General features: G+C 35.1%; 2 protein-coding genes across 4 annotated transcripts; both read left to right on the top strand.

Moving 5' to 3' along the window:
- Positions 1-7173: 7173 nt before the first annotated feature.
- On the top strand, positions 7174-11223 carry wbp4 (WW domain binding protein 4). Its single transcript, XM_046858539.1, has 10 exons — positions 7174-7341; positions 7500-7572; positions 7686-7748; positions 8037-8160; positions 8308-8451; positions 8577-8644; positions 9354-9423; positions 9624-9775; positions 10255-10457; positions 10667-11223. Coding segments are annotated over exons 1-10 (1107 nt in total). The 5' UTR covers positions 7174-7339; the 3' UTR covers positions 10875-11223.
- A 114-nt stretch (positions 11224-11337) lies between these two features.
- Positions 11338-18989, top strand: LOC124391806 (coiled-coil domain-containing protein 122-like). Of its 3 annotated transcripts, none has more exons than XM_046858541.1 (7): positions 11338-13278; positions 14002-14108; positions 14400-14499; positions 15411-15809; positions 17654-17770; positions 18468-18578; positions 18883-18989. In XM_046858541.1, the coding sequence occupies exons 2-7, from the start codon at positions 14083-14085 to the stop codon at positions 18949-18951; spliced, it is 822 nt and encodes a 273-aa protein (XP_046714497.1). In that variant the 5' UTR covers positions 11338-13278; positions 14002-14082; the 3' UTR covers positions 18952-18989. The 3 variants fall into 3 exon arrangements, with proteins under 3 accessions (XP_046714497.1, XP_046714498.1, XP_046714496.1); XM_046858542.1 differs by having other exon boundaries at positions 13210-13265; XM_046858540.1 differs by having other exon boundaries at positions 13244-13265; positions 14002-14499.
- Positions 18990-21985: the final 2996 nt, after the last annotated feature.

Here is a 21985-nt window from a genome sequence, read left to right as displayed (position 1 = left end):
CATTGTTTTGGAGAAATATTGCATCCCTTAGAGGTTTTCTTTAAGGGATGCAATATTTATTTATCTTCTCTGAATTGTTAAGTTCACTGATGTGTGAGCGTGTTTGTTTATGAGCAAACTCTCTTAACATTCTGTCACAATATTTATTTGGATTTCATTTAAATGAAATTTTATTTGTATAATGCTTTTGACAATGGACATTGTCCCAAAGCAGCTTTAAAGAAATAGATTACAAATATACATTTTATTGTCATAAATTAATCCCTATAAATTGATCACTAATGAGTAAATTGATAATGATCAAATAAGACCTAAGTCAGTAGAGGGCAGAAGTTCTAAACATTGATTCGGCCAATTCATAATTTTTTCTTCTTAAGCAAATCAGATATTGATTTGCTAATGTATTTGGGATCATTGTACTGTTGCATGACACAGTTTTGGCCTAGCTTAAGCTGCTACTGTAGTTTTTATTTTAAAGTATCTGCTGCTTATGCCTTGGTGCCACATACCATTGGATATCTTTGAAGGTTTTTTAGAGTCCAGGCCTTGATGGATCTGAGCTGTTACGGAAGTGCAAGAATGAACTACACAATTTTAGAAAGGTGGTTTTAATGTTATAGGTGGTCGGCCCACAGCCTAAGTTCAGTGCAGTATAGTACGTAGATGGGTTTATTTATTTAAATTCAATCCAAACATGTTTGTGTAAAGTATCCCTTTTAATTCTTTTATTCTTGAAGAATAAATGTTATTCTTGCCAAATGGCCACAGCATACCACAACCCCACTATTGCATGTAGTTGCTGTATGGCAACAATTATATTTGTACCATTTATAATACTCATAATTTCTAAAAATATATATTTTTAAAAGACATAAATATCCCAGATAGTGTTTCAGTTTTTTTCTCTTAAGTAGTTTGCTTAAAGGCCCTCCCATGATAACCTTGTCATATGATTGCAGAATGGGATGTGCAGTATTTCATGGTTATATGCTATGTCAAAGTAAAAGAAAACTTTTTCGAGTTAAATACCAAAAAAGTAGTTTTGTATTAATGTCTATGAAAAAATAGAGATAAATGCAATATGGCAACACCATTCATTAAAGATAACTTAGATAAAAACCTGATCAGACACCAGAGAAGATTACAGACGTGAAAAACTAAAAAAAATACACCTTCAATTAATTCTATGGTTTTACATATTTGGACAAGATTAAAATCATCTGGTCTTTAGAAAGTTTTAGAATTAGGTAAATACAACCTCAGATGAACAACATATATATATATACCTGTTACCAAAAAAAGTACCACCTGTTTTAGTGTCACGCTGGTTACTGGACCTCACGTCATATTAATATTTGGGCTGTCAATCAATTAAAATATTTAATCATGATTAATCTCATAATTGTCATGAGTTAGCTCACAATTAATCGCAACTTAATTGCACATTTTTATCTGTTCTAAATGTACATCAAATTAATACTTTTCAGGTTTTAATACTTTAATCATCATGGGCATGGACAAATATTAGTGCTTTATGCATATGTATGTTTATTATAAGTGAAACTATACTCAACATATGGCATGAAGAAAAATGATCCCTGTAAATGTTTTAAAGTTATTATGATGTTTTAAATTCATAAATCATCAGAACACCAATTCGATCTTTTGCTATGTTTTTACACAGTTACGGTTAATGGGGTGATACCGGAGAAACTGTACCTCTTCTTATTTTTATACAAGTTACATAACCAGAGAATATTTGTTTTTGATGTGAGCTGGTTTATTTATAAATGTATAAATTTCAAGCTTTCAATACATACATGTGTTAGGCCTGTGAGGCAAGTATTATGTTTGATGTATGTGTTTGTGAAGAAACATGACAGAGACCAAGACAGCAGAGAGCGCACTATATGTTTTCTTTATTTTACAAAAGCACAGCATTTTGTTGTTGTTATAAGTGTATACGAATAAAAGTAGACTATTTGCAGATGATGTATTGCTCTTATCTGTATGTTAAAATACTGACAAAAATGACACAAACAGCGTCATCGTGTTTATCAACCCCAGAGGGTTAATTGCTTGATGTGTGCATCATGGCAGATTTTGGTGCTGATTTGAGACTGGGTGATAAGTATACTTTGAGATAAGTATAACAAATGTTTTCTGATTAAAAGTCTTTTCTTTTTTTTTTTTTATATCTGATTAAAGAAAAGACGGCATAAATAAATGTATGTTGTTAATAAAATTAGTGCCGTTAAAATGTATTTGCGTTAATGAGTTAATAACGTGTTAATTTTGACAGCCCTAATTAATATATTAACACAAAACAAATTTTACATTTTGTTACTTAATGAATGTATCCAGGCTGAACATTCACCATATAGAACACAAATAGAGAAAAGATGATGATGATGAACAGATCATCAGGAATGTCTCTGTTTTCAGTCATGTTTATATCACTGACTCCCACTGTCCTTAACCCCATACTTCTTGTTGCTTTCTGCCATGCTTATTATTAGTTTTGTAAACTAGCCTATATCTGTGGAGGGTGATAGCCAGAAAATGATACACTAGTGGTAGATTGGAAAAGCCACGCAATGACAGGAAATAGGTTGATGGGCTGAAAACTGTGAGCAATGAGAAGAAAAAATATCAACATTTCAACAAATAAATTAAAACTAAAGTAACGAGTAATCAGTAAAGTAATCTGGTTAGCAAATGTAAAAAGTAGAGAGTACAGATATTTGTGTAAAAATGTAATGAGTGAAAGTAAAAAGTAAAAATAAATAGTGACGTGAAGTACTGATACCAGAAAAATCTACTTTAGTACAATAACAAAGTATTTCTACAAGTACTTCCCACCTCTGCTTTATTGGTCTTCTACATTGTTGTGGAAGAATTTTTTGCCACTTATTATTTGATCTTCAGTTCTCTCCATAGATTTTCTATGGGATTTAGGTCAGGTGATTGGCTTGGCCATTAAAGCAACTTGATTTTCTTTCTTTGAAACCACTTCATTGTTTCCTTGGCCTTGTGTTTGGGATCATTGTCTTGCTGACATGTCCACCCTCTTTTCATTTTCAGCTTTCTAGTAGATGGCAGCAGATTTTTATCCAGAATGTCCCGGTACATTTCTCCATTCATCCTGCATTCAATAATATGAAGTCTGCCAGTACCCCTTGCTGAAAAGCAGCCACAAACCATGATGCTTCCAACCCCAACCCCCTGTTGGTATGGTGTTCTTGGGGTGGTGGGCAGTGCCATTTCTTCTCCAAAAATGGTGTGTAGAATGACTGCCAAAAAGTTCAATTTTGCTTTCATCTGACCATACCATAGTCTCCCAATAATCGACAGGCTTCTCCAAATGCTCTTTCACAAACTTTAACCGAGCCTCAACATGCTTTTTGTTCAGCAATGGAGTCTTGTGTGGTGAGTGTGCATGGATGCCATGGCGGTTCAGTGCATTGCTTATAGTTTTCTTTGAAACAAAAGTACCTGCTGATGCAAGGTCTTCCTAAAGTTCTGCCTGAATGGTTCTTGGCGAACTCTCCTGATTATTCTTTGGACTCCTCTGACAGTGATCTTACGTGGTGCACCTGATCATGGCCGGTTTATGGTGAACTGATGCTCTTCCATTTCCAGATAATGGCCCCCACAATGCTCACAGGAACATTCAGCATTCTGGAAATGCGCCTATAATCATTCCCATCAAAATGCTTTTCAACGATAAGATTACGAAGATCTTGAGCGAGTGCTTTGCTTTTACCCATCATGAAGTCTTTCCTGTGTGCCTCCTTGGTAATGAGAATTCTTTATATGCCATCAATTAGGACTAAAGCAGCTGATATCAATTAGTACCGATACCATTTTGCACCTTGTTATCTTCATGTGTTCAATACTTATTCCCTGTGTCATTTCACTTTATTTATTATGACTTAACTTGTATACTTAAATGTTCTGATTTCTTTTTATGAATTCAATATTTGGCTTGATGGCTACATCTGGTGGAAATTTTGTGTCAATAGTCCACTTAGAAATCCCCTTACTGATAAAAATGCTGATGTGTCAAATACTTATTTTCCCCACTGTATATGAAAGCTTCAGACCAGCAAACTGCAAAACGTGGGCTTTTATAGAGGTTGTCACATTTGCTGTTGATGATTTAATCAAGGGCATTTGATTAGCAGCACTTGGCTACTAATTCTTTTACTTCCTATGTAAGCATTAAGGGTGTACTTGGTTTTTCCACACAAGGTTTCTCCAGTTTGGTTTGATTTTTGTACAAAAAAAAAATCCTTAATAAACACACCATGTAATATCATGTATTGGTCACCTGTGGATGTATTTATCTAATTTCAAGACCTTAAAAAATCAGAAGATCTTTATGTCCTACATAATACCATAGAATTCAAAGAGGGTGTACCTTTTGTAACACAACTGTATATTTTTTATTGATTTAATTTCCTTGTAAAATGAACAACAGAAAAGTTGTAGAGATCAAAAGATCAAAATAAAATATTTATATATGTATTTAATTGATTGATTGGATAATAAAAAATAAATAACATTTTATTAAAGGTTTTGCTTACTATAACGATATAAAACCCTAATTCAGGGTATTTATGTATAAAAATTGCAAAAGCCACATATTGAGTTTAACTGTCTAAGAGTTTATCTATTTAATTTTTACATTTTATAAAGCTTATAGTAGCTGCTTATTGAGGAGTGCATGGGGGATTTCTCCTTGAACAAATGCACTCATGTTTGGTTAAAAAAAAATTTGAATACAGCATTTGAGTATGCAAGGTGAATCAATTTGTGCAAATATACAAACCCGATTCCAAAAAAGTTGGGACACTGTACAAATTGTAAATAAAAACAGAATGCAATGATGTGGAAGTTTCAAATTTCAATATTTTATTTAGAATACAACTTAGATGACATATCAAATGTTAAAACTGAGAAAATGTATAATTTTAAGGGAAAAATAAGTTGATTTTAAATGTCATGGCATCAACACATCTCAAAAAAATTGGGACAAGGCCATGTTTACCACTGTGTGGCATCCCCTCTTCTTTTAATAACAGTCTGCACACGTCTGGGGACTGAGGAGAAAGTTGCTCAAGTTTAGGAATAGGAATGTTGTCCCATTCTTGTCTAATACAGGCTTCTAGATGCTCAACTGTCTTAGGTCTTCTTTGTCTCATCTTTGTCTTTATAATGCGCCAAATGTTTTTTATGGGTGAGAGATCTGGACTGCAGGCTGGCCATTTCAGTACCTGGATCCTTCTTCTATGCAGCCATGATGTAATTGATGCAGTATGTGGTCTGGCATTGCCATGTAGGAAAATGCAAGGTCTTTCCTGAAAGAGACGACGTCTGGATGCGAATTGATTTGAGAGTTTGTTGAAGTCAAAAACATTTTCAAAAGGAATTCTATACCTCCAACTTTTTCAAAAATAAGATTTGGAATTATGTACCTTATCTTATGTTTAATATCATGTTTAATCCAATTCAACTTGAAAATTGGGTCAGAAGTAACAAAATCAAGCCCATTCAAACCCCCATGATAATTAGAATTACATAAAATATTTCTATTTAACCTCTTAATGAGGCTTGTTTTTTCATATGAAATTGAATAGAGTTGAATACAATTTTGAAAGGAAAAATTTTGGTTAATCGAATTTCAGGATATACTAGGCGAGGTAGAGCCATGGTTTTGGACAAAAAAATCCAATCTCTGAGTGAGAACTCAGAATCTCATTAACAACATATAAAATTTCTTTTTCATTTTCAACATAAGTCGTTGGCAAGTAGATTGTACTCTGTTTGACTGATCTTCACAAATATTGCTACCAAGATAAGTTACTTCCTTCTTAATTTGAATACTTAATTTAAGAATTTAAGGAAAGGAATATCATTGTCTTTAAGTGGAAAAAGGATAATTTTTTTAAATATTTTTTTTAAAAACAATTTTTATAAAAAATAAACCTGACACTTCAGAAAATATATTTAGGCAGTCACTAAAATGTCACTAATGTCACTTTCTGCCATTTTCTTTGGCCTGAATGTTCCTCACCCCTTGCTGTTTTATCCCTGTACCTCCATTTTTCATTCTGTAGCATCTTCTGTGTTCCCTGTCCAGAGCGCTCCAAGGTTTAGCGGGTGGTGCATCAGTAATAATGGTTTGTGGAAAACACAGTGCTCAGTGTTTAGTTAAATAGACTAAACGAAGCACCTAGAATAATGTATTTGCCTCAATTAATTTATAATCGGATTACTTGAGTTAATCTAGGAATCGTTACAGCATTATTCTTTGTGTAAAAGAATTTTAGCCAACAGATTAGCATAATTTTTATTGTTATAGGCCTCCAGTTGTCAAGAAGCAAGCTATCCTCATTGGGTTTAGGTACCAGTGTCTTGGCCTTGACACATAGATCGGGAGCCAATAAGCTTCTATAGCTTTCTTAAAAGCAATAATAAAAATTCAGAAATGTAATATAAGAATAACTTATATAACATCATTCCCCTGGAGATTTATTATCTTTTAGCTTACTAATGCTGTTTTTTTATTCTTCCAGCAATATATCTTGATCATAACCTTCGTCAATACCTTGCGAAATATTTTTAAAATAAGAAAGAAAATTCTAACTGTTGTGTTCAGAGTTTACTTTTTTATAGAATTATTCCACAAAATCAGAACATTTATTTTCAGCTCATTAATTTTAAATGGATATATAGTTAACACTGATATATATTTTTTTATAAATTATGAAAGCATCCCCCATTTATTTCAACGAAGCAGTAAAGCCAGTGACGTTTAAACGCACGCGCGGCGGATTGACTCAAACCAGTAACACATGCGTGGTAAAGATTGGGCAAGCTCGTCGCTACCTAAACTGCGTCTCTGCCAAATTTGCGTACTGACTTCGATGTTAAACACTATTTGTACTGCGCATGTGCGCAAGAGCGTCTACTTTTAATGTCTGGAGTATGTCGAAACAATTTATGGCAGATTCGGGTATTTATAATACTGTACTGGTTGATATTACCCGATCCGTACCGTAAATAGTTTGTTGCTAGTGATTCTTTATTTATTTATTTATTTTTTTTGTTTACTACAGATTCTCTTGATATAAATAAAGTATACGCATTTCCGCACATGCGCAGTACAAATAGGGTGTCCGATACGGATCGAGTAGCCACACTCTTGTTTCCACCCAGAGTGTCGCACAATCTGAAACGTCAACACCATGCGCCAAATGTTATTTCGCTAAAATAGCTAGATAAGATAAAGTGTCTAATCGACACACTAAATATACAATAAATTACGGAAGTAATGTAAGTAACAGTAATTTAAATGCTGAATTGCATAACTTAAAAAAAAAACTTTAATGTATCGCCTATAGGAATTCTGTTTATGTCAAATGTGCAAATGTGAATGAAATCAAGTACGTACAAAAGCTTATGCATGCGTGTTGTCTTTGTATTAAATAAAGGGCTGACTACTGGAAATCCCAACCCAAAAAATTCTGTCAGTACTGTAAGTGCTGGATTGCAGACAACAAGCCTGTGAGTAGTCCATAATATTGATGCCAATGACACAAGTCTAATAGATTTATAAGGGTTGTTGTTATGCCTCGACATATTTAATACGTTTGTTTCTTTATGTTGTATCGAAACAGAGTGTGGAATTTCACGAGAGAGGAAAAAACCACAAACAAAATGTTACTGCCAAAATTGAAGAGGTAAGTTAAAGCCTTTTACCATAAAAAAAAAACCCTAAATGGGCTCTTGAAAGCAATAAACCATTAAAAAGGACAACATTTTCCTCTTCTGTCTGTTATCGCTGGTTACCTTAACTCTTCGCTGCATGTAATGACCAGCTGGGACTGCTATAAAATGATAAAGAAAAAAAAAAGTTGGCCAAAAAAAAAATTGGTATCATCATAAGCTGTGTTTAATTTTTGTAGAGATAAGAGGTGGCTGTGTGGTGATGGACCATATGACCAAATATTTCTCATGTTTCATTACAGATTAAAAAGAACAGCACTGACAAAGCAAAGAAGGTTAAGAAAATGTCCAAGGAGTTTGCAGTAATGGAAGAGGCTGCCTTGAAAGCATATGAAGAAGACATGAAAAGATTACAAGCAGAAGAAGGTAACATGAAAGTTTTACGTTTTAAGTTTTATGTATAATTGTGAATAATTGTATAATCATGATGTCAATTTCTTTGAGTTGTGAAAGTTATGACAGAAGGGAAATGCAGTTTCTCCAAAGAACGCAGTCTTATTTTTGTAAACTTAGAAACATCTGTTCCGGCTCGAAGAAACATAAAAAAATGTGAGGCTCAAGACATTGCAGAACCTGACAAGAAGAGTGAATCTGATCGCTGGGTGTTGGGAACAACTGACACCGGTCAAATTTACTACTACAACACAAGAACAGGAGGTCAGTTTCTCAACATTTTACTGCATATAGTGCTGCCAAAAGTAACAAACAGTTGTTCAGATTATTTGATGTAAAATTTACATCTGCATTACACACAAATTACTTAACTATGTTAATGATTTTAGAGTCTCAGTGGGAGAAACCAGAAGGGTTTCAAGATGAAAGTGAATCATCAGCTACAGAACAAACTGAGGTGAATATTTAGGATTTTATTAAATATTGAATCTAAGTGTAAAATATATATAATCTTGGACAACATATATAAGCCTCTGAAAACCATCCCAGTGAGCTAGAAATTAAGCAGTAATAAAGGGATTGAAGTTTTAGCTTTAATTCAAGTGGTTATAAAAATATTGCATTAACTATTTAATAATTGCAGCCATTTTTGCATAGTTCCTCCATTTTTCACTGTTTCAAAATTAAACAAACTAAGATAATTATAAATGTATATGGCTTATTTGTACTACTTTGATGCATTCAGTTAATGACTATTCTGGAACTCATGCATATCACAAAATGCAAGAGGTTCCACTCTTGAAATATTCTGCCAGGCCTTCACTGCAGTTATTGCTTGTTTATGGGTCTTTCTTTCTTCATTTTTCCTTCAGTATATATAAAAATAATTTTTAGGTGGGTCAAGGTGACTGATTTGGCCATTTAAGAACATACCTTTTCCTTCCCTTAAAAAGCTTTTGGGTTGCTTTTACATTTTACCCTTTTGTATACTTTTTACCCTTTTGTCCTGAGTAGTTCTACTTCGCCACTGAAAAAATGCTGCAATCATCTACATAGGTTGTCTTCCATGGTCCTCCAGGCCTTTTCTTGTTGCTGAGCTCTCCAGTGCATTTCTTCTTTTAAAGTATGTACCAAGGTGTTTATTTGGCCACTTATTTTTTAAACAGACTGGCAGTGTATGGTTGGAAGCTCTGAGCCCAGAGGGATATATGTACTACTATAATACAAAGACTGGTGGTGAGTTCCAGTTTACACAAGATATAGACCTCACATAGACCCCATTTACACATGAACAAAAGATATCACCTTGCAAACAGCTTGTTTCCTATTCACGGCACTGTATAATCAAATGTAATTTTACAAAACAATTGTAATAATATACTTTCTTTACATTACTGTTTGTCAGAAGATACAGAGAGATTTCTTTCTGTTTTCAGAGTCTACATGGGAAAAGCCATCTGCATTTTCCACTAAGGAGGGAAGCCCATCTAAAACACATGTCGAACCTAAGGTCCAGCGTATGACTAATCCAGAATCCCCCTCCAGCATAAATTACAAACAGTCATGTGCTCCCAAAATTAGCTTCAGGGTAAGAGATTATAAAGGGACTCTTAAGTTCTCTCTCTCTCTCTCTCTCTCTCTCTCTCTCTCTCTCTCTCTCTCTCTCTCGCTTTCTCTCTCGCTCTCTCTCTCACCTCTCTTTATATATATACACACTGTATTAGAGACTGGGGGCTGTCAATCGATTAAAGTATTTAATCCTGAGTAATCGCATGACTGTCATGAGTGACACTGTTTAACTTTCACAACTCGATCACACATTTTATCTGTTCTAAATGTACCTCAAGTTAAAACATTTAAAGTTTTAAATACTCTAATCAACATGGGCATGGACAAATATAGATGCTTTATGCAAATCTGTTTATTATTAGTGAATCCATATATATATATATATATATATATATATATATATATATATATATATATATATATATATATATATATATATATATAAAATGTGTGTATGTATGTGTCTACACTGTATAATAATGGGTACACTCTCTACAGAAACGAAAGGAAAAAGTCACAGATCAACCAGAGAATGATGAACAAGAAACTACAGTGGAAGTGGATTTGCAAAAAGAAGAAAAGGATAAAGTCAACATAGAATCATCTGCACCCATAGAAAAGGAAAAAACACTTGTAAAGAAACCCAGACCAACAAATCCATATGGGATCTGGGAACAGATTCAGGAGGATGAGGACCCATAGTAAGTACTTTGTTTTCTTATTTCACCCTGATGTTCTGTATGCTACAGCATTGTAATATTAAAATATATTTGTACACATATTCGTTTTATTGTCTAGTTGAAAAAAGGATATAACTTGCACTGTTCTTGAAATACAGTACAAGAAATATCTCGGTAGCTTCTAACCATAACCTTATTTGTTCTATTTAACTTGTTTTCTCTCTCTGCAGCGAAAATGTGGATTTGCAACTGCCACAGAAAGAAAGTGCAGGTTCAACATCCACATCCTCTGATGTTCTTCCAAAACCCAAAACGAAGTTTAAGGAACGCACCATCACCTCTCTAGGAGATGAAAGTTGCTTGGGAGTAATATTCAAAAAGAGAAAAACAGATAACGGAAAATCCAGAAGCCTTCGGCAAAGGGAAATGGAGGATTGAGAGTTTAATTTCTTGGCATCAGTAATCCTACAAATATTTGAATAGACAACTATCAATTTAGACTTCTTTACTTTCATAAATTGCAGAAATCCTTTTTTATTTGTTATCTGTTGATGGTGTGTACTTGACAAATCTCTTTATGAATATTTGTATATTCTTTCATAATTCTTTACTATACTCATATTCTCATGAACTGCTTTTACAACTGCCACATAGGATTTTACAATTTAACTGGCAATTATCACAAATATCTTGGACAGGGATGCATTTAAAAAATGTATCCTTTTTGTTTGGAAGTATGCTGTTTGTATGAGATGGTGTTTGTGTATTAATAAAGCTGTTAACCACTGCTATTGTAATAACACTTATTATAAAATAATGTTAAATTGTTTGTCATTACACTTGTAGTAATGAAATTCTTTTTATTATTTTTTTCCTGCTCATGGATCACCATACTACCCTCTACTGTACATCTGCCTCTTTCAAGTTAACCACCTCCATGTGTTCCCTCACCACATCCCTAAACTTCCTCCTTGATTCCTCTTTGCCACCTGCCTGGGGGCTCCATCCTCAGCATTCTTCTATCAATATATCACATGTCCCTCCTCTGCACATAACCATCTCAATCTAGCCTCCCTCACCTTGCCGCCAAAACGTCCTACATGTGGATCTGGAGGAATCTTCATCACTCCTAGTGAAAATCTCAGTATCTTTAACTCTGCTACCTCCAGCTCCGCCTCCTGTCTTTTAGTCAGTGCCACTGTCTCTAAACCATACAACACAGCAGATCTCACCACCATCCTATAAACTTTTCCTTTCACTCTTGCAGACACCTTTCTATCACAAATCACTCTCGTCACTCTTCTCCCCCCACTCCACCCTGCCTGCACTCTTCCATTCTTTTAAACACTTTATTACTTTGCACTGTTGAACCCAGGTGCTTAAACTCATCCATCTTACTGCCCTCACACTGTCCTCGTACATGTCCTGCACATACCCTCACACTTCTCTGCCACAACAGACTTCCTCATACAATACCGCAATTCCTCTCTCCACCTTGTTGTACACTTTTCTAGATCCACAAACCTACAGTGCAACTCCTAACGTTCTCTCTACTTCTCCATTAACATTCTCAAAGCAAATATTGCATCTGTAGTGCTCTTCCTTGAAATAAAACCATACTGTTGCTCAAAGATGGTCACCTCTCAGCCTGGCTTCCACTATTCTTTCCCACAACTTCATAATGATCATAATGATCAACTTTATTCCCCTGTATCTCCCTTATTCTTAAAGATCGGTACCAGCACACTTCTTTCTCCATTCCGCAGGCATCCTCTCACCTTCCAGAATCTTGTTAAACAGTTGTTTTAAAAACTCCAGCCATCTCTCATACACATCTTCATGCTTCTACTGGTATGCCATCTGGTCCTACTGACTTTTCACTCTTCATCCTCCTAATAGCTGCTCTTACTTTCTCCTTACTAATTCTTTCCACTTCCTGCACCATCTCCACATCATCCAACCTTCTCGCTCTCTTATTTTCCTAATTTATCAGTTTCTCAGAATACTATTTAATGTGTATCTCTCTAGGAAGCTTAAATAGTATGACAACAAATGTTTTAATGTTGAAATGAGATGAGCATGTAATGTTCATTTTGCATTTTGTTTTGCTCAAAGACTGCGCACACCCAAGGGTTGGACCGATGCACCAAGATCGAATTTTGCTATGAGCTGTGTACTAGTATTTTATACTTAAACTAGTATTTTATACTTAACACAAACTCATCCCAACACACTCTCGTCATTCGTTAACACATTTCTATCTGCATCCTTTATTGCTCTAACTTACAGCACATCCTTCCCATCTTGGTGACTCTGCCTTCCTAGCTGTCTTCCTTATCACCTACAGTAGTTGCCCAATCATCCATCTCCTCTTCGCACCACCAAGCCCATGCCTGACCTCATCCCTGAATCACACACTACAGTCTGCATTCTTCAGTTTCCACCATCTTATAATTTTTTTCAGTGTTCACACTCTCCTCCTCTTATTCAGAACCTCCAAAGCCATCCTACAGACCACCATTCAATGCTGTCTAACTACACTGTCTCCTGGCAACAACTTACAGTCTCCATTCTCTTTCAGGTTGCATTTTCTGCATAGAATGTATTCCATCTGTGTACACCTTTCTCCTCTCTTATACTTCACCCTATGCTCCTCCTTCTTTTTAAAATAACTCCCTTTAACAGTCATAGTACCAGCATTTAAAGTACCAAGACATCTTCCTCCTCTCCTTCTTCTCCTTTGGCCAACTGTTGCCCAAGTTCCACCGGTACCCTGTTGGCTAACAATATCTGTGGTGGTTGTTGGTAACCCGGGCCTCGACCGACCAGGTATGGAATTTAGGTCTGTGATCCAAATATTTGATTTGGCAGTTCAGTAATTCAACTCAAATTATTAGACTCATGTTATTAGACAAATAGTGATTCTGAACTGCTCCAGATGATGTAGGTGGCACAGTTAGTGTAGTGTAGAGGTTTGGAGCTTGCTTTAGTAAAATGGTATTTATATTCATATGTGAAATTTCTCTCTCTGTAAAGCCACGTGTTGTTATATTGCGTTTTTGTATAGTATTAATGGTTTCTATAATTGCGACGTGATAGTGGTTGCATTAAAAGTATTGTCGCCACTGTATTTATATCATTCAGACGGGAACCGACTCATAGAGCCGACTTAAAGAGCCGACTCATAGAGCCGAATTATTCGCGATCAACATGTCACTAATGCAATGCCGTTACCTTCCCCGATAATGGTCGTGTTATGTAAGATGCTTCAAAATAAAAGCCTCGATGCCGTCTTCTAGTGTTCTGTTGTAATTTTTCCATTATAAGTGTTACGAGTTAAACTAAGCATCTCGCTAGGTCTAGCTTTATAGCCTACATTTTGTCAGCTGTAGCTGATGTATTTTAATTAAACAATATCTGGTTAAGTGGGTTTTTTTTAAAGTACGTGTTTTTTATTTATTTACCAATTTTAGAACCTTTTAATAAAATGCATCTTTATTATCTGCATACGTTCTGTTATCTTCATTCCAACATGAGGAATATGAAATGTTTATATTATTTACAGAGCTACTGAGAGGAACCAATAAAGCACACTTTCTGGGGTCTGTTCAAAAGAACAGAAAACCAAACAACCAGGCAGCTAACTATGTCAAGTGAAGAAAGATTATTCAGGTACACATCAAAACTTTCTATAAGCATATACAGAAACAAATATTAAAGGTATGAATTTAATTATCAAAATAATCATAACTGTATGTATTAAATGTACCAGAAGTGTTTTACCCTAGCTAACTTAAGTTAGCTGAATCTTCGGAAAGGTAATACTTGTTAGCCATTAGTTAAGTAGTGTATAATATTCCAGTTTGTTAATGCTTAAAAAATAACCCAAATATGCTGTTCAACTTCTAAACATGTTATGCTTATTCTGCCATCAATTATCAGTTTGTTTTTCCTCTGTAATAGTGAGCAGGAATTGTGTAGTGCACTTCTAGAGGTTTCACAACAGGGGGAGATTCAAGCTACAGAGCTCCAGGAGCAACAGCAGATCCTAAACTCAGTTCAGGTTTTAGTCATTTCTCTTTTTACCTTTTACTTGGTATTTAAGTGTCATAGCACTGTTATTTTTGTTTTCTTCAGTAAAATGTTTTGTGTACTCTAGGGTAAATTTCATGGACCCCAACTATTTAAATATATCTACAGTAATGTACTGGCTATTTATTGGAGCTGGAGAAAGATTGTTTCTGAACTGTCTAACAGGATTTTTAAAATTTTTTTTTGTTAACTTTGAGATTTATGTTGTTTATAGCCATCTCATCAGTCTGCAAAAACTATAAAGATATGGTTTCTTGTTTTGTATTTGTGTTTACTTTAACTCATCATATTTCAATCTTAAAATCAATTGGCAATGATTACAGCATAAAAATATTTTTAAATAGGATACTTCAACTTTGCCACACCTGGATTTGGAAAAGCCTAACGCGCCATAATATAAAAGATGGCCAAAACCTTTTTCCCTACAAGAACCAGTGACTCTTGGGAATACATGACCTTGTCACCAGATCTTTATTGTTTCATTTTTCTTAGGCACTAAGCTTTACATACTGGAAACATTTCACAAAACTTGCTATTTTGGAAATGTTCTGTTCAATAACAATTTGGTTCTTGTCTTAACTGTTCTTAACTTAAATCCTTACAAGTATTTGTTCTGTTTTCAATACATCCATCCATCCAACACTCCATGTTTTACAGATTGGTTTATATTAGACTAGAATAGTTAAAATACTTCCATGAATTTCCTGTATGACAATATTTTTTATTAGCAAGTGCTAGTTATTGATTAAAGAAAAATCTCAGAGCTTTATCACAATATCACAAATTACAAGTATTTTTTTTAATCCCTTCCTTTCATTCTTGTTTTTTTTGTGTTTCATTGTGGGTAATATTAATGGTTAATATATATATCCTACTCTCCAGGATACCCTATCAAAGATAGTAAAGAGCTACGACACTGTTTCCAGTAACATAAAACTGAAGGAGCAACAAATCCGCTGCATCACTAATGAGATTAAACAAGTACAAAGGCAAAATGAGAGACAACAAACAGAGATACAAGTGATCCAGATGGAAAACATGGAACTTAAGTACAGGATAGAAGAGCAGTTAGAGAGATCACATTTCTATCTGACGCAGTACAACACTTACCATAATAAAATGGAGAGCTATAAAATGTCTTTCTCTGGAATGAAGAGCCAAGCAGCTATTCATAAAGAGTTAAAGGAAAGAAGGGAAGAGGTAAAGAGACTTAAAGAGCACAGAGAGGAATTGAAGGTGGACTTACAGAATCCAGAGGGAAATGCTATGCAACGGGCTCAGGTACACTAAATTACAATACATAATGCTGTTTTTGTGGGTCAATAAAATATAAAAAAGGATTAAAAGCATATATCTTTTAGTTTTTGATACTTTGGAAAGCTGTGTATGGATTCGACAACATAATGTGATATTTTGACAATGCTGTCATTGTACTATGCAATACAATACAATTTTGCAGCCTCTGTTTGATATGTGACCAGTTTTTCTTTGTTGTACAGTAGGCCTACTGTTAATTCATGAATGAAAATGAGAAGGCCTCTATACAATTTATAAATTGTATTTTTATATTTTTATAAAAGTACTAAGTTCCAAAACGGCCCGTGGTTGTGTACTGTATTAACATTTTACTTAATTTTATAATCAATAATTATATTTTTATATGTAAATTTAATTATTTCAACATAAAACTCCAAAAAAACTATTCCCTTTTGAAAGTCTATCGTGCTATCCGTGAGAGACTGGGAAAATCAGCTAAACAATTCAATAAATAAACAATTCCCCGATAAACCGGGGGCACAAGATTTTTAACTGCGGATTACTGTATATATATATATATATATATATATATATATATATATATATATATATATATATATATATATATATACGGTGAGGATTTGAACACCCCAAACATATATATATATATAATATATATAATAGTTTGGTGTGTAATGCAATGGATATTGGGCCCAGAGTGCCTGTGGTGTAGTTGTTTATCTGTCTCAGCACATGCCCATTGCTAAGGGAGTCAGAGCTAGTTTGTGGTAGCCATTCTTTATGTCAGCTGACTTTCTTTATGTATGTAGAGGAGTTATGGTATTGTATGAGGAAGTCAGGTGTGTCAGAGAAGTATGTGAAGGTGGTGCAGGACATGTATGAGGACAGTGTGACAGCAGTGAAGTGTGCAGTAGGAACGACAGACTGGTTCAAGGTGGAGGTTGGACTACATCAACTCAGATTGACTCTGAGCCCTTTCCTGTTAAGAGTGGTGATGGACAGGTTAACAGACGCGGTCAGACAGGAATCTCCTTGGACTATGATGTTTGCGGATGATATTGTGAATTGTAGTGAGTGTAGGGAGCAGGTTGAGAAGAGCCTGGAGAGGTGAAGGTACATGCTGGAGATAAGGGGAATGGAAGTCAGTAGGAGTAAGTCAGAGTACATGTGTAGGAATTATAGAGAGGACAGTGGAGTGGTGCGGTTACAGGGAGAAGAGGTGGTGAAGGTAGATGGGTTCAGGTACCTGGGGTCAACAGTGCAAAGTAATGGAGAGTGTGTTAGAGAAGTGAAGAAGAGAGTGCGGGCAGGGTGGTGTGGGAGGAGACGAGCGATAGCAGGAGTGATTTATGATAGAAGGGTATCTGCAACAGTGAAAGGGAAAGTTTATAGGAGTGTATTGAAACCTGCAAGGTTGTATGGTTAGAAACAGTGGCATTGAGTAAAAGACAAGAGGTGGAGCTGGAGGTAGCAGAGCTAAAGATGTTGAGATTTTCGTTGGGAGTGATGAGGATGGACAGGATTAGAAATTAGTTTATTAGAGGGACAGCGTATGTAGGACGTTTTGGAGACAAGGTGAGGGAGGCGAGATTGAGATGGTTTGGACATGTGCAGAGGAGGGACATGCGGTATATCGGTAGGAGAATGCTGAGGATAAAGCCGCCAGGAAGGAGGAAAAGAGGAAGGCCAAGGCAGATGTAGAGGACAGGGGATATGGAAACGGATGATCCGCTGTGGCGAACCCTAATGGGAAAAGCCGAAAGAAGAAGAAGATATAAGTCTCAATGTTTGCACTATGTTAAGTATGATATTATTTATTATACATAATAAACTTTTTTTTTGTTTAGAAACAAGTGGACAACTTTAAAGCTGTGATACATAACACTAAAGAACTTGTAAGAAGAAAAGGGATACTACTGGAGAAAGAAAAAACTAACCAGTCACAACTCAATAAGGATATAGCAGTAAGCTGAAATCAATTTTATTATCTTTTAAATCAAATAAAGTAATGTTCAAATAAATTATTTCTGGAGATATCATAGCTGAATAACAAATACCTATTTTGTTGTCATAATAAAAAACACCATGATCATGTAAAGAATAACATAATTGCATTTCAGTGCCACATTGTATAGTAAAAGTTGTTAAAATATGTTCAAGGCTTGTAGAAAGAATTTAGAAAATAAAATTGTAAGCTTCTGGAGCTAGCTAGAACATTGACAAGATTTGGTATCTTGGTATAAATACTAAGTCCAAAATATCATTATTCTTTTGCAATGCATTTGCAATCATAGTACTAAGACATACTGACAACTTGATGGAATACAGTCGTATTAAGTTTGTATTATGTGGAGACAAATAAAATCCAATTGCTTTTACACAATTAAAAAACCATTAAACACACTCTAGTATGTTATTCTCATGCCTTCCACTAATTATATTAATATTGCATATTTATATTAAAAAGTAAACATGATAAATCAATAGAATTTGTAACATTGTAACACTTTTTTTTCTATGCTTGCTTTTTATGTTTTTATTACTTTATTAACATTAACAAATCAAGCACATTAATTCTGAAAAGGTTCTAGTTATATCAATAAGGATAAAAAGTCTTATATAAAATTTTAATTTTAGGCACAAATCCCTTTTTCTGTATAGATTCACAACAGAAGATGTGAGGCCATTGTGAAACGGCTTTGTTGCCAGCTGAACAAGGCTCATTCCAGTCATGGTCAGCTAAGCAGTGACATCATCCATATAGAGAAAGAGGTAGAACATCTCAAGACGCAACTTGGTAGCTCATACAGTGTAGAAACAGACAATGTGTAAACATATTCTCAGATATAAATTAAGCTTGTCCATACAGTATATTGTACTTTATCACAACATGATTTGTGTTCTTTAACAAATGTTTGTTTATGATATTTATTTGGGGTTTTTCTCCATGAAAGATATTAAAATGTGATATTAATAAAATTTCTTTTGAGGCAGGAGGACTTTCATTGACTCCTTTAACAAATAAACTGGGAAAAACTAAATAAAACAATATTTTTGGGCTTTTACTTTGGTACAGTTAACCAACACTTACAATCAAGGCATGTCTGTGTGTAAGTATAAATGTCTTCTGTGCAAGCTCTTTTAGCTTTGTGTCTTTTTGGTGGGTTGATTACTTTTATCTTTTTCTTCTTCTTCTTCTTTCGGCATCTGGGGTCACCACAGCGGATCATCTGTCTCCACACCCCCTGTCCTCTACATCTGCCTCTGTCACACCAACTACCTGCATGTCTTCCTTCACCACATCCATAAACCTCCTCCTTGGTCTTCCTCTTTTCCTCCTTCCTGGTAGCTCTATCCTCAGCATTCTCCTACCGATATACCCCATGTCCCTCCTCTGCACATGTCCAAACCATCTCAAACTCACCTCCCTCACTTTGTTTCCAAAACGTCCTACATGCGCTGTCCCTCTAATAAACTAATTTCTAATCCTGTCTATCCTTGTCACTCCCAACAAAAACCTTAACATCTTCAACTCTGCTACCCCCAGCTCCACCTCCTGCCTTCTATTCAATGCCACTGTCTCTAAACCATACAACATCGCAGGTCTCACCACAGTCCTATAAACATCATCTGTCTAAATACCTCCTGTCCTCTACATCTGCCTCTTAGTTTCAGCCCTAAAACAGCTAGTTTGTGCAACAGTTACTTACATTTCATTGCACATGTACATTTTTTATTTAAGATTTTTTAATGTTAAAAAATGTACAGACATTTTCTAGAATTCCATTTTCACTTTTTGCTTATGGGATACTAAGTTTTGATTAATGAGGGGGGAAAAATAAATTTTAATGACTACTGTTGCCTGCAACATAAATTTGTAAAAAGTGAAACTTTCTGAATGCAGTGTACATTAAATCTGTTTTGAGTGCAAGACAGTTTCAGCCTGCCAAAGAAAACTAGCAAGTTAATAGTGCTGTTTGCTACCTAGATAGCTAAGAATTTAAATAGAATTTAATTTAAATAGGAACATGGTGCAATAATTCCCATTGTCACAGAAAGGGGAAAGAATTGTACAATTAGGATAAATGTCCATCATCACATATTGTAATCAAAATAATTATAATAATCGTACAAGGGATTGCATGTTCAATTCAATTACATTTTATTTGTATAACACTTTTACTTCTCTGGTGCATTTTTTTCCATCACTACATGCTAGTCGCACTCCTTAATTATTACTAATCTTGTCCATTTTATTATACTTTTAATGACTGTGAATCTAAAAGTGTGTCCAGGCATTTTTTGACATCTTCACAAATGTGTATCTTCGAAAACAATCCTAATTTGTTAAAACAGCTGAAAATCATGACCGGATACACAGAACAATTTTTTAAGGTTATGTGTGTTAAGTAGACTTTCGTTATAACCTAATTACTAATATGGTCACCATCAGCTAACTAGTTTTTAGCAAGCATTTGGTTAGGTTTCCACTGAGATTAATTGTTGTATCACATTATCTTGGATTTGAGAACTTTGGGTGTATTCATTACCTTCCGAGTACTGTGTTGTTTCCTATTTCCTCTTGAATACAGCATTTTATCATATAAAAGTATTTTTTTATTACCAAGTTTGATATTTTCATATCTAGTAAGTTTGGGTAGATAACCTTAAAGGAAATATGTGGGTGTGTACATATAACAATGTAAATGTAAAATAATCTACATAATATACTATATTTTATGGATATGGATAATATACTATATTATATGGATCACCATCCAACCTTCTCTCTCTCTCTCTTATTTTCCTCATTCAAAATACTGTGTTCAAAATACTGTGTGGAGATGGTCAAGCAGGAAGTGGATAGAGTTAGTAAGCAGGAAGTGAGAGCAGCGATTAAGAGGATGAAGAGTGGAAAGTCGGTTGGACCTGATGACATTCCAGTAGAAGTGTAGAGATGTTAAGGTAGGTGCAGGACATGTATGAGGACAGTGTGACAGCAGTGAAGTGTGCAGTAGGAACGACAGACTGGTTTAAGGTGGAGGTTGGACTGCATCAAGGATCAGCCCTGAGCCCTTTCCTGTTTGCAGTGGTGATGGACAGGTTGACAAACGAGGTCAGACAGGAGTCTCTGTGGACTAGGATGTTTGCGGATGATATTGTTATTTGTGGTGAGTGTAGGGAGCAGGTCGAGAAGAGCCTGGAGAGGTGGAGGTACGTGCTGGAGAGAAGGGAAATGAAAGTCAGTAGCAATAAGGCAGTACATCACGGCACCGGTCCGTGAATTGATACCGGCCGGACAGAAAAAATACATAACTTACATTATTTCAGTTTTATTTATTATCTGATTCTGAACGAAGTTTTGTTTTGGAAAAATCTATGTTCCACATCTGTCTATGACTCACTTTTTATGCATATCATTATGTTAGCCTCGGCCACTGCTCCAGCTGGTAACACATAATACATTACCGCTAAAACCCCTAAGATAGCAATATGAACAAAAAACACCACAGTGGACTCACGTTTATTATATTATTTAGAAAATAACAGTTTATGCCGGACGTATCATTTTTTTTTTGTTGTATTTATCCGCCACACCTTAAAGGCATGAAACATTAATCCGGTCCGAGGCGCAAAAAAGGTTGGGGACCGCTGGAGTACATGTATGTGAATGAGAGGGAGGGCAGTAGAGAGATATGGTTTTAGGGAGAAGATGTGGGTAAGGTGGATGAGTTTAGGTACCTGGGGTCAAAAGTGCAAAGTAATGGAGTGTGTGTTAGAGAAGTGAAGAAAAGATTGCAGGCAGGGTGGTGTGGGTGAAGAAGAGTGAAAGGAGTGATTTGTGATAATCAGTGTTGGGCTAGTTACTAAAAAATAGTTACTAGTTACAGTTACTCGTTACTTCATTCAAAAAGTACTTCAATTACTTTGTTGATTACTCACACCAAAAAGTAATGCGTTACTGTTAAAAGTAACTTTTTAGTTACTTTTTTAAAGAACGTTCTTTAATGTTCACATTTCTATTATGTGCCCTTTAATGCGTTATGGTTTATACAAACACAAAAATGACTTAAACACAAAGTCATTTTAAACACTTTTATTCAAGTCAGACCAGCACAAACTAAATATATCACAATTTCTGAAATAAATAACAAAACAAGCTGAATAATATATTCAGA

The sequence above is a fragment of the Silurus meridionalis genome, chromosome 1 (assembly GCF_014805685.1).
Source record: "Silurus meridionalis isolate SWU-2019-XX chromosome 1, ASM1480568v1, whole genome shotgun sequence".
NCBI classification, from domain to species: domain Eukaryota; kingdom Metazoa; phylum Chordata; class Actinopteri; order Siluriformes; family Siluridae; genus Silurus; species Silurus meridionalis.
This window is presented reverse-complemented; position numbering and strand designations above follow the sequence as displayed.